The sequence below is a fragment of the Rattus norvegicus genome, chromosome 4 (assembly GCF_036323735.1).
Source record: "Rattus norvegicus strain BN/NHsdMcwi chromosome 4, GRCr8, whole genome shotgun sequence".
NCBI classification, from domain to species: Eukaryota; Metazoa; Chordata; class Mammalia; order Rodentia; family Muridae; genus Rattus; species Rattus norvegicus.
In genome coordinates, this window is record NC_086022.1 from 71,811,509 (window position 1) to 71,824,056 (window position 12,548).

At 39.5% G+C, this 12,548-nt stretch overlaps 1 protein-coding gene across 1 annotated transcript; it reads left to right on the forward strand.

The window, feature by feature from the left end:
- The first annotated feature begins 354 nt into the window (after positions 1-354).
- Positions 355-11,319, forward strand: Sval1 (seminal vesicle antigen-like 1). Its single transcript, NM_133292.2, has 4 exons — positions 355-469; positions 1,526-1,628; positions 10,637-10,748; positions 11,038-11,319. The coding sequence occupies exons 1-4, from the start codon at positions 375-377 to the stop codon at positions 11,163-11,165; spliced, it is 438 nt and encodes a 145-aa protein (NP_579826.1). The 5' UTR covers positions 355-374; the 3' UTR covers positions 11,166-11,319.
- The last annotated feature ends 1,229 nt before the right edge of the window (positions 11,320-12,548 follow it).

Below are 12,548 nucleotides of genomic sequence, written 5' to 3' on the forward strand. Positions count from 1 at the left end.
GGTATTCATAAGAAAAAGAGGTGATTGAAGTTTACATATCTCCACAGTAAGAGCAGGTTAAGAACCAAAGGTTAAAAAAGAACAAATATTGCTTAGACTAATTGGGACTGGGTCTATCGTAATAATCTAAAAATATTCTAATCTCATTCTGACAAAGGAGAAGATCTCATTTCTTATTAAATATAATCCATTTTGAAGTTCCAGCTGGATACTCACCCTTGTTACAGAAGAACAAACAGGATGGTAGTGGAGGGCTTATAACATATTATGCCATTGTGTGAGTAGACCTGCCCATCTGTTTCACTGTCTTCCTGATGCAAATAAAAGGAGACATCTGGGCTTCAGTTGGCCAAGGCTCACAAGTGTCTTATAGCATGGCTTCTCTTCAAATTCTCTACCAGCCCCAAGCTGTTATACATGTCCTGATTCTGTGCTTAATTCTGGAGATTGCCTCTGGTCAGGATAATAGGTAAGGCACTACTTTTTCTTCACCACCTTCTCAGAAATATGTTCCTACTTAAAGGGGGAACATATTGGATTATTGTGATTTGTGGTTCTGATATCACTTTTCTAAACTCTGAGACAATGTGTAGTTTCCCAAGCCTATACACTGATACCAATGACTGGGTGATAATCAAAATACTTTTTTTAACCTGGCTTTTCTATGTAGATCATACAATCATCACTCTTATCAACTTGACAATATGAGAAGAGAGGTGAGTTTGTCCCATATTTTTGGGATTAGTTAAGGATAGGATATAATTCATCTCTAATTCTAAAGTTAGTGTATAAAAGCAAAGAACTGAATGTTCAAGACTTCCAGGAGATGGACTGGAATATCTTGTCTCAAATAACAAAAACAAAACTAATAAATTATCCATAGAAAAATTATCTATATTATTCAATGAACGCTGTCTTCATCTACTCCAATATACTGGGCACTGTTAACCATACATGGAGATTTGTTTAAACAAAAGAAAGAAATGCAGAAATGTTATAGGGTACCCTGCTTTTTTTAGACCCATTTCTTTGCATGTGATTTCTTGTGTGATAAATATATTGTCTAAGTCTATAGAGTAGTAAAGAAATATTAGATTCCAATGCTATTCTTCTTCAAGTTCTGCTTTTCAAAGAAAGAGAACTTTGGAGAATTTTAGATAATTGTAGAAGGAAAACAGAAAGGTGAGTATGCCAAGGTAAACTGTAAAGTCATAAGTCTCTAACCTGGAATGATGAGTGGTGACAAAAAAGAGAATGTAGCTTTGCCATCCCAGTTACCCACACTCACCCAGTGACCAGGATTGCAATCTTCTATTCTTGTCTTCATTTGCTTCATCATGTTGTATGTGTGTGCTGGTTAGAAACATGGAATACTTTGGAAGAAATCCTTCCAAAGTAAAGTGTTGAGATCTGCAAGCATCTTCCTGACACTTGACCCCTAAAGCTCTGTCTGCCTGTCCATACAAGAACACGTGAGTCTTTGACTTTTATTTGATTTTGTGTTTTTGTTTTTCTACTGAAACAGGAACACTCTACTTTCACTAAATTTGGAAGTTTCTTCGATAAACAAGGCAAATGAATTTACAGTTACACTCACAGTTACAAATAAAGTGGATAAATGCATGGTGGTAAGTGAATAATTGGGAGCTAACATGAAAGAGAAGTATTATAATAAAAATTTCAGTGATGTAATATTGTGCTAAGTGTTGCCCTTTTATGTTTTCTGTGTGCATAGATTTGAAACTAAGGGAAATTGTGTTATATATGTATGTGTTACAAATTTTATTTATATTTACTTCTTTTTTTTTTTTATTAACTTGAGTATTTCTTATATACATTTCGAGTGTTATTCCCTTTCCCGGTTTCCGGGCAAACATCCCCCTCCCCCCTCCCCTTCCTTATGGGTGTTCCCCTCCCAACCCTCCCACCATTGCCGCCCTCCCCCCATAGACTAGTTCACTGGGGGTTCAGTCTTAGCAGGACCCAGGGCTTCCCCTTCCACTGGTGCTCTTACTAGGATATTCATTGCTACCTATGGGGTCAGAGTCCAGGGTCAGTCCATGTATAGTCTTTAGGTAGTGGCTTAGTCCCTGGAAGCTCTGGTTGCTTGACATTGTTGTACTTTTGGGGTCTCGAGCCCCTTAAAGCTCTTCCAGTTCTTTCTCTGATTCCTTCAATAGGGGACCTATTCTCAGTTCAGTGGTTTGCTGCTGGCATTCGCCTCTGTATTTGCTGTATTCTGGCTGTGTCTCTCAGGAGCGATCTACATCCGGCTCCTGTCGGTCTGCACTTCTTTGCTTCATCCATCTAGTCCAATTGGGTGGCTGTATATGTATGGGCCAAATGTGGGACAGGCTCTGAATGGGTGTTCCTTCAGTCTCTGTTTTAATCTTTGCCTCTCCCTTCCCTGCCAAGGGTATTCTTTTTCCTCATTTAAAGAAGGAGTGAAGCATTCACATTTTGATCATCCGTCTTGAGTTTCGTTTGTTCTAGGGATCTAGGGTAATTCAAGCATTTGGGCTAATAGCCACTTATCAATGAGTGCATACCATGTATGTCTTTCTGTGATTGGGTTAGTTCACTCAGGATGATATTTTCCAGTTCCAACCATTTGCCTACGAATTTCATAAACTCGTTGTTTTTGATAGCTGAGTAGTATTCCATTGTGTAGATGTACCACATTTTCTGTATCCATTCCTCTGTTGAAGGGCATCTGGGTTCTTTCCATTTTCTGGCTATTAAAAATAAGGCTGCGATGAACATAGTGGAGCACGTGTCTCTTTTATATGTTGAGGCATCTTTTGGGTATATGCCCAAGAGAGGTATAGCTGGATCCTCAGGCAGTTCAATGTCCAATTTTCTGAGGAACCTCCAGACTGATTTCCAGAATGGTTTTACCAGTCTGCAATCCCACCAACAATGGAGGAGTGTTCCTCTTTCTCCACAACCTCGCCAGCATCTGCTGTCACCTGAGTTTTTGATCTTAGCCAATCGCACTGGTGTGAGGTGAAATCTCAGGGTTGTTTTGATTTGCATTTCCCTTATGACTAAAGATGTTGAACATTTCTTTAGGTGTTTCTCAGCCATTCGGCATTCCTCAGCTGTGAATTCTTTGTTTAGCTCTGAACCCCATTTTTTAATAGGGTTATTTGTTTCCCTGCGGTCTAACTTCTTGAGTTCTTTGTATATTTTGGATATAAGGCCTCTATCTGTTGTAGGGTTGGTAAAGATCTTTTCCCAATCTGTTGGTTGCCGTTTTGTCCTAACCACAGTGTCCTTTGCCTTACAGAAGCTTTGCAGTTTTATGAGATCCCATTTGTCAATTCTTGATCTTAGAGCATAAGCCATTGGTGTTTTGTTCAGGAAATTTTTTCCAGTGCCCATGTGTTCCAGATGCTTCCCTAGTTTTTCTTCTATTAGTTTGAGTGTGTCTGGTTTGATGTGGAGGTCCTTGATCCACTTCGACTTAAGCTTTGTACAGGGTGATAAGCATGGATCGATCTGCATTCTTCTACATGTTGCCCTCCAGTTGAACCAGCACCATTTGCTGAAAATGCTATCTTTTTTCCATTGGATGGTTTTGGCTCCTTTGTCAAAAATCAAGTGACCATAGGTGTGTGGGTTCATTTCTGGGTCTTCAATTCTATTCCATTGGTCTATCTGTCTGTCTCTGTACCAATACCATGCAGTTTTTATCACTATTGCTCTGTAATACTGCTTGAGTTCAGGGATAGTGATTCCCCCTGAAGTCCTTTTATTGTTGAGGATAGCTTTAGCTATCCTGGGTTTTTTGTTATTCCAGATGAATTTGCAAATTGTTCTGTCTAACTCTTTGAAGAATTGGATTGTTATTTTGATGGGGATTGCATTGAATCTGTAGATTGCTTTTGGTAAAATGGCCATTTTTACTATATTAATCCTGCCAATCCATGAGCATGGGAGATCTTTCCATCTTCTGAGGTCTTCTTCAATTTCTTTCTTCAGTGTCTTGAAGTTCTTATTGTACAGATCTTTTACTTGCTTGGTTAAAGTCACACCGAGGTACTTTATATTATTTGGGTCTATTATGAAGGGTGTCGTTTCCCTAATTTCTTTCTCGGCTTGTTTCTCTTTTGTATAGAGGAAGGCAACTGATTTATTTGAGTTAATTTTATACCCAGCCACTTTGCTGAAGTTGTTTATCAGCTTTAGTAGTTCTCTGGTGGAACTTTTGGGATCACTTAAATATACTATCATATCATCTGCAAATAGTGATATTTTGACCTCTTCTTTTCCGATCTGTATCCCTTTGATCTCCTTTTGTTGTCTGATTGCTCTGGCTAGAACTTCAAGAACTATATTGAATAAGTAGGGAGAGAGTGGGCAGCCTTGTCTAGTCCCTGATTTTAGTGGGATTGCTTCAAGTTTCTCTCCATTTAGTTTAATGTTAGCAACTGGTTTGCTGTATATGGCTTTTACTATGTTTAGGTATGGGCCTTGAATTCCTATTCTTTCCAGGACTTTTATCATGAAGGGGTGTTGAATTTTGTCAAATGCTTTCTCAGCATCTAATGAAATGATCATGTGGTTCTGTTCTTTCAGTTTGTTTATATAATGGATCACGTTGATGGTTTTCCGTATATTAAACCATCCCTGCATGCCTGGGATGAAGCCTACTTGATCATGGTGGATGATTGTTTTGATGTGCTCTTGAATTCTGTTTGCCAGAATTTTATTGAGTATTTTTGCGTCGATATTCATAAGGGAAATTGGTCTGAAGTTCTCTTTCTTTGTTGTGTCTTTGTGTGGTTTAGGTATAAGAGTAATTGTAGATTCGTAGAAGGAATTCGGTAGGGCTCCATCTGTTTCAATTTTGTGGAATAGTTTGGATAATATTGGTATGAGGTCTTGTATGAAGGTTTGATAGAATTCTGCACTAAACCCATCTGGACCTGGGCTCTTTTTGGTTGGGAGACCTTTAACGACTGCTTCTATTTCCTTAGGAGTTATGGGGTTGTTTAACTGGTTTATCTGTTCCTGATTTAACTTTGATACCTGGTATCTGTCTAGGAAATTGTCCATTTCCTGAAGATTTTCAAATTTTGTTGAATATAGGTTTTTATAGTAAGATCTGATGATTTTTTGAATTTCCTCTGAATCTGTAGTTATGTCTCCCTTTTCATTTCTGATTTTGTTAATTTGGACGCACTCTCTGTGTCCTCTCGTTAGTCTGGCTAAGGGTTTATCTATCTTGTTGATTTTCTCAAACAACCAACTTTTGGTCCTGTTGATTCTTTCTATGGTCCTTTTTGTTTCTACTTGGTTGATTTCAGCTCTGAGTTTGATTATTTCCTGCCTTCTACTCCTCCTGGGTGTATTTGCTTCTTTTTGTTCTAGAGCTTTTAGGTGTGCTGTCAAGCTGCTGACATATGCTCTTTCCTGTTTCTTTCTGCAGGCACTCAGCGCTATGAGTTTTCCTCTTAGCACAGCTTTCATTGTGTCCCATAAGTTTGAGTATGTTGTATCTTCATTTTCATTAAATTTTAAAAAGTTTTTAATTTCTTTCTTTATTTCTTCCTTGACCAGGTTATCATTGAGTAGAGCATTGTTCAATTTCCACGTATATGTGGGCATTCTTCCCTTATTGTTATTGAAGACCAGTTTTAGGCCGTGGTGGTCCGATAGCACGCATGGGATTATTTCTATCTTTCTGTACCTGTTGAGGCCCGTTTTTTGACCAATTATATGGTCAATTTTGGAGAAAGTACCATGAGGAGCTGAGAAGAAGGTATATCCTTTTGCTTTAGGATAGAATGTTCTATAAATATCCGTTAAGTCCATTTGGCTCATGACTTCTCTTAGTCTGTCGACATCACTGTTTAATTTCTGTTTCCATGATCTGTCCATTGATGAGAGTGGGGTGTTGAAATCTCCCACTATTATTGTGTGAGGTGCAATGTGTGTTTTGAGCTTTAGTAAGGTTTCTTTTACGTATGTAGGTGCCCTTGTATTTGGGGCATAGATATTTAGGATTGAGAGTTCATCTTGGTGGATTTTTCCTTTGATGAATATGAAGTGTCCTTCCTTATCTTTTTTGATGACTTTTAGTTGGAAATTGATTTTATTTGATATTAGAATGGCTACTCCAGCTTGCTTCTTCTGACCATTTGCTTGGAAAGTTGAAAGTCCAGCCTTTCACTCTGAGGTAGTGTCTGTCTTTGTCTCTGAGGTGTGTTTCCTGTAGGCAGCAGAATGCAGGGTCCTCGTTGCGTATCCAGTTTGTTAATCTATGTCTTTTTATTGGGGAGTTGAGGCCATTGATATTGAGAGATATTAAGGAATAGTGATTATTGTTTCCCTTTATATTCATATTTGGATGTGAGGTTATGTTTGTGTGCTTTCATTCTCTTTGTTTTGTTGCCAAGACGATTAGTTTCTTGCTTCTTCTAGGGTATAGCTTGCCTCCTTATGTTGGGCTTTACCATTTATTATCCTTTGTAGTGCTGGATTTGTAGAAAGATATTGTGTAAATTTGGTTTTGTCATGGAATATCTTGGTTTCTCCATCAATGTTAATTGAGAGTTTTGCTGGATACAGTAACCTGGGCTGGCATTTGTGTTCTCTTAGGGTCTGTATGACATCAGTCCAGGATCTTCTGGCCTTCATAGTTTCTGGCGAGAAGTCTGGTGTGATTCTGATGGGTCTCCCTTTATATGTTACTTGACCTTTTTCCCTTACTGCTTTTAATATTCTTTCTTTATTTTGTGCGTTTGGTGTTTTGACAATTATGTGACGGGAGGTGTTTCTTTTCTGGTCCAATCTATTTGGAGTTTCTGTAGGCTTCTTGTATGCCTATGGGTATCTCTTTTTTTAGGTTAGGGAAGTTTTCTTCTATGATTTTGTTGAAGATATTTACTGGTCCTTTGAGCTGGGAGTCTTCACTCTCTTCTATACCTATTATCCTTAGGTTTGATCTTCTCATTGAGTCCTGGATTTCCTGTATGTTTTGGACCAGTAGCTTTTTCCGCTTTACATTATCTTTGACAGTTGAGTCAATGATTTCTATGGAATCTTCTGCTCCTGAGATTCTCTCTTCCATCTCTTGTATTCTGTTGGTGAAGCTTGTATCTACAGCTCCTTGTCTCTTCTTTTGGTTTTCTATATCCAGGGTTGTTTCCATGTGTTCTTTCTTGATTGCTTCTATTTCCATTTTTAATTCCTTCATCTGTTTGATTGTGTTTTCCTGGAATTCTTTCAGGGATTTTTGCCATTCCTCTCTGTAGGCCTCTACTTGTTTATTAATGATTTCCTGTGTTTCCCTAAGTGTGTTCATGTCTTTCTTGAAGTCCTCCAGCATCATGATCAAATATGATTTTGAAACTAGATCTTGCTTTTCTGGTGTGTTTGGATATTCCATGTTTGTTTTGGTGGGAGTATTGGGCTCCGATGATGGCATGCAGTCTTGGTTTCTGTTGCTTGGGTTCCTGCGCTTGCCTCTCGCCATCAGATTATCTCTAGTGTTACTTTGTTCTGCTATTTCTGACAGTGGCTAGACTGACCTATAAGCCTGTGTGTCAGGAGTGCTGTAGACCTGTTTTCCTCTCTTTCAGTCAGTTATGGGGACAGTGTGTTCTGCTTTCGGGCGTGTAGTTTTTCCTCTCTACAGGTCTTCAGCTGTTCCTGTGGGCCTGTGTCTTGAGTTCACCAGGCAGCTTTCTTGCAGCAGAAAATTTGGTCTTACCTGTGGTCCCGAGGCTCAGGTTCGCTCGTGGGGTGCTGCCCAGGGGCTCTCTGCAGCGGCAGCAACCAGGAAGACCTGTGCCGCCCCTTCCGGGAGCTTCAGTGCACCAGGGTTCCAGATGGTCTTTGGCTTTTTCCTCTGGCGTCCGAGATGTGTGTGCAGGGAGCAGTCTCTTCTGGTTTCCCAGGCTTGTCTGCCTCTCTGAAGGTTTAGCTCTCCCTCCCACGGGATTTGGGTGCAGAGAACTGTTTATCTGGTCTGTTTCTTTCAGGTTCCGGCGGTGTCTCAGGCGCAGAAGTCCTGCCGCTCCTGGGCCCTCCCCCACGGGAGCCCAGAGGCCTTATACAGTTTCCTCTTGGGCCAGGGATGTGGGCAGGGGTGAGCAGTGTTGGTGGTCTCTTCCGCTCTGCAGCCTCAGGAGTGCCCACCTGACCAGGCGGTTGGGTCTCTCTCTCACCGGGTCTGGGAGCAGAGAGCTGCTGCGGGCCGGGATCCGCGGGTGTGGGACTTCCGGTAAACACAGACCGTGCCTCCTAGAGAAATTCTGCTTCCGTGTCCCAAGCTCACCAGGCAGCTTTCTTGCAGCAGAAAATTTGGTCTTACGTGTGGTCCCGAGGCTCAGGTTCGCTCGTGGGGTGCTGCCCAGGGGCTCTCTGCAGCGGCAGCAACCAGGGAGACCTGTGCCGCCCCTTCCGGGAGCTTCAGTGCCTATTTACTTCTAAGTAAAGTGATTGGGCCGTGAAGGACATTGGTGAGACAGGAATAAGCAACTTTACCAAGAATCTAGATAAAATTTTAGAGTAAAAAATTATGGGGTGAGTGAAAATTCAAGAAAAATGCCAATGAATCAAAGATAAATATGACTTAGTAGCAGTGAAAAAGAAACACATATTAACTTACATTTCTACCTCCAATCACCTCTTGACACCATGCCATGCATTAATTATGGAGCTACAAGAAGGTACAGATCAACATGCTTTGGCAGGTATAAGAAATATAGGAGTGAGGTGACTGTGCAGTGTCCCTCAATGTGAGGACTTCCATTGCCCCCAATAAGCAAAAATACACATTGTCTCCACCTTCATTCCTAGGTCCACTTTCTTCCTCAGTTGTTCCCAGCTCTTTATCTCCTGCTCAATTTCTTTACCAATTCTTCAAACATATCTTTTGTTTATTAGAAAAGAAGTATAAAATTGTTTTGAGGGTTGGATACATGGTTCATGAGTTAAGCGCACTTGATGCAGTTTCAGAGATTCCAAGCTGGAGTTGACCTCATGTATGGATGTGAAATACCTGGGTTACTCAGGCATTTATCTCCTAAACCATGGTATCTGACAAAAATCTGGTCTTTGTGAACATCAAATACACATACTCCCTCAAACACATAGCCTAGTAAGAACACCAGTGGAAGGGGGAGCCCTTGGTTTTGCCAAGACTGAACCTCCAGTGAACGTGATTGTCAGGGGGAGGGCGGTAATGGGGTAGGATGGGGAGGGGAACACCCATATAGAAGGGGAGGGGGAGGGGTTGGGGGATGTTGGCCCGGAAACCGGGAAAGGGAATAACAATCGAAATGTAAATAAGAAACAGTCAAGTTAATAAAGGAGAAAAAAAAAGTTGAACTAATGAATCATTACAGAAAAGAAGAGAACATTTGTGATATCAAAAGCCATAATAGCAAAATAACAGTCCCTAATACCCAAACAAAAATGATGTTAGAAATACTTTTGGCTTTGGTATTGTCAGATACCCCAAAGTTCTCTGTTTTCAGTTTTTAACACAGTAGATTGCTTAACCCATTTAAAAGTAATTTCTTACTTCTGACCATTAACTAAAAGATTTACACAGCCTTGGACTGATGAAAAACAATATCTAAATCATAGGCATCCAATAATTTTCAAGCAGGGACTGCGTTTATTTGTACAACAAACGTGTTTAAAGTCTAAAATCATACCTTTGACTAGAAAGCACAAAGATCAAGACATTCGTGCAAAGGATACTGGTATCAATGCTTTCATCACACCAGGACAGGAAAACATCAGTGTAACATGTACTGTATATCATAGGTAGATTACTAAAGTCAGAGAGTTTGGCTTATAAACTATGTCAGCTTATTAGCATTTTCATATTCATTTTACCACGGCAGAGTAGAAATGTGTCTCCTCCATTAATAATCTCCTTGGTTCTTGAAAGGTGTGTTCACTCCCCTTTGACTCTGATTTGGAGATCTTCATCTTCAGACTAGATGAAAAACTATCATTGTCCTGTGTATCATACAACAATATCTTTTGGCTCTTAAGTTACTGAAATAAAGTACTTAGTAATGTATCCCACAAACTGGAAACTCAGTAGTGGTGAGGAGTGAGCAGATATGATGAGGCCAGGGTGAGTTCCTGGTCCTGGCTACTGTTAACAGCCATGTCCAAGTTCGTGATTCTGCTGCACTGGACTCTGTGTTAATGCCTGTGGCCTGAGTTATTAACAAAGGCCAAGGAGATGCCCATGGTTTGGGTTGCCACTGGAGGTAAACATGCCCAGTCGCCCCACTCCCAAAATACAAAATAGCAGACGCACAAGCAGCTTCACTCCGTTAGATGGAAACATTCAATATCTCACAAGACTGAAATCTTTGGAATTTCAGTTATTCATTATAACAACAACATCAACAGCAAGAACAACAACCACAACCACAACAAAAATCCGTGGTTTTCCTTCCTACACTGAATGGGGCAAAATTTGAATGTGGCACATAAGTCGCAAAGTCATGCTAAGCATCTAGTTTATCCTGACAGCTAAGAGGAAATACTCCTCCATTCCTAAGATGCTCTGTGAATTGCTTATTTTCCATAATGGTCAATAACAGGCTGCCTTTTCTATATTGACACCATTTAACCCTTCCTCACTTTATTTCCTTAGGTAAAAATCAGTACTGAGGACAATCCAAACATCAAATACCTTTCTGCTAAAGCAACTTACACTGCTTGCATTTGTACTATACACAACTTCTTTTGGGACATTCATGTCTCTGGTAAGTGGTAATATTTCCTAAGAGTGGATGTCAGGATGTGTCAGAGTGGGAAGAAAATGAAAGAAAATATGTTATACAAGGAAGAAAGGGAAGAAGTGACTATACTGATGAGAAAGCAGATTGAAAGGAAATGAGGGACAGAAGACACTGAAACTAAGGGAAGGCAGTTCAAACAGCAACCATACCTTGCATATAGAAATAAGAATCAGGGTACACTAAATCCAGAAGAAGGTTCAGAGAAGGTCCATGTGGAGTTCATGATTTAATACTTATACTTTCTTTCCTGTAGCAAATACTGTTTTACAAGGCAAAGCAGAAGTTGTTCCAGATAAGGATATATGTCCTGATGGTGAAAACATATTTCCAGTAACTTCTTATGTTGAGACGGTTACAAGTAAAATCCTTGTAATGCCATGAACTTGAAGACATCTCCCATAGACCCATGGCACCAAAGTACCTGGGTGGATACATACTCTTTTCATATATCAGTTTCCATAGTAAAAATAGGTTGCAGTGAAATTAACTCTGAAAAATATCGGTGTGATAAATAAACTTCTATATCTTCAAAGTGAAGTTTTTGCATCTTTTCTCCATGAAATATTGCTCTATTTGCCTTATGGCCAAAGGTTTCATTAACACTGTTTTTTTCCAGGACAGACTTATGACAGTAATATAATAAGCATATAAATTCTAATGAATGAGGTCAGAAGTGGTTCTCTCCACTTGGCACAAAAGAGAAATACCCAAGTCAGGATGAGCAACAGATTCCAGAGTAACACTAAAAATTCAAAGTAGAACTGAGAAAAGATTTCAAGTTCTTTTACCATTACTATTCAACTATATCCAGCTGTCCCTCTTAACTATCTAATCCATAACTTTCTTTTCAACTACTGTTCAGAAAAAGATTCATAGCTTATGGTGCATTTGAATGCCCACTTATTTCACATATTGTAACTGAAATTCCTACAGTAAGGAAAATTCAACAACTAGAGTAATGCTAAGTGTAAGTTTGAATAAAGGGATTCTGGAAACAAGATGTACTGTCTGTGGGGGGTTAAGTTTACCTAAAATAATATATTTTTCTAATATATTTCATACCTCTATCATGTACACTTTTCCTTCCTTATTCCTTTATTCATTTGCTATTCTTTTCTTATTACTTTACTCATTTCTCATTCACTACTAATTATTGATATCATTAGACCTAAATAAAAATGTACAAGCTCCAGTTTATCAAACAGGATTATTTGTTTATTTTATTTTCATTCTGGTGTACTGTATTCTCTTCAAATTATATTTGAAGAGCAAAGCCAGTAACAGATACAATCATTTGTGAGCAGCTACGGTGTGAAGACATTTGTGCATTATACTTTTGTTTCTTAGAAGATTGAGAATCTCTAAAATCCTTGGCAAATAGTAAAGCCAGATAAAAATATTATCACTGAGTAAAGCTATAAACCAATCTCCATGGTACATGCAGATACAGAAGTTCTCCCCTAAACACTGGCAAACTAAATTCAAGAACAAAATAACATCATTCACTATAAAGGCTATTACTGCTTGTCAACCTGACTATAACTAGAATGAACTACAATCCAGAATTGGAAGGCTCACCTGTGATCCAGATCTTCAGGTTGAGAGATACAAGATTCTGACTTGGATCTTGGTGTGGAAATCTTATGACATAGTGGCTATGAATCCCAGGAGACTAAGGCAAGTAGATTTCTGAGTTCAAGGTCATCTGCGGCAAAGCAAGTCCCAGATCCAGACATGTTGGTATACCCCTTTAATCTGGACCAC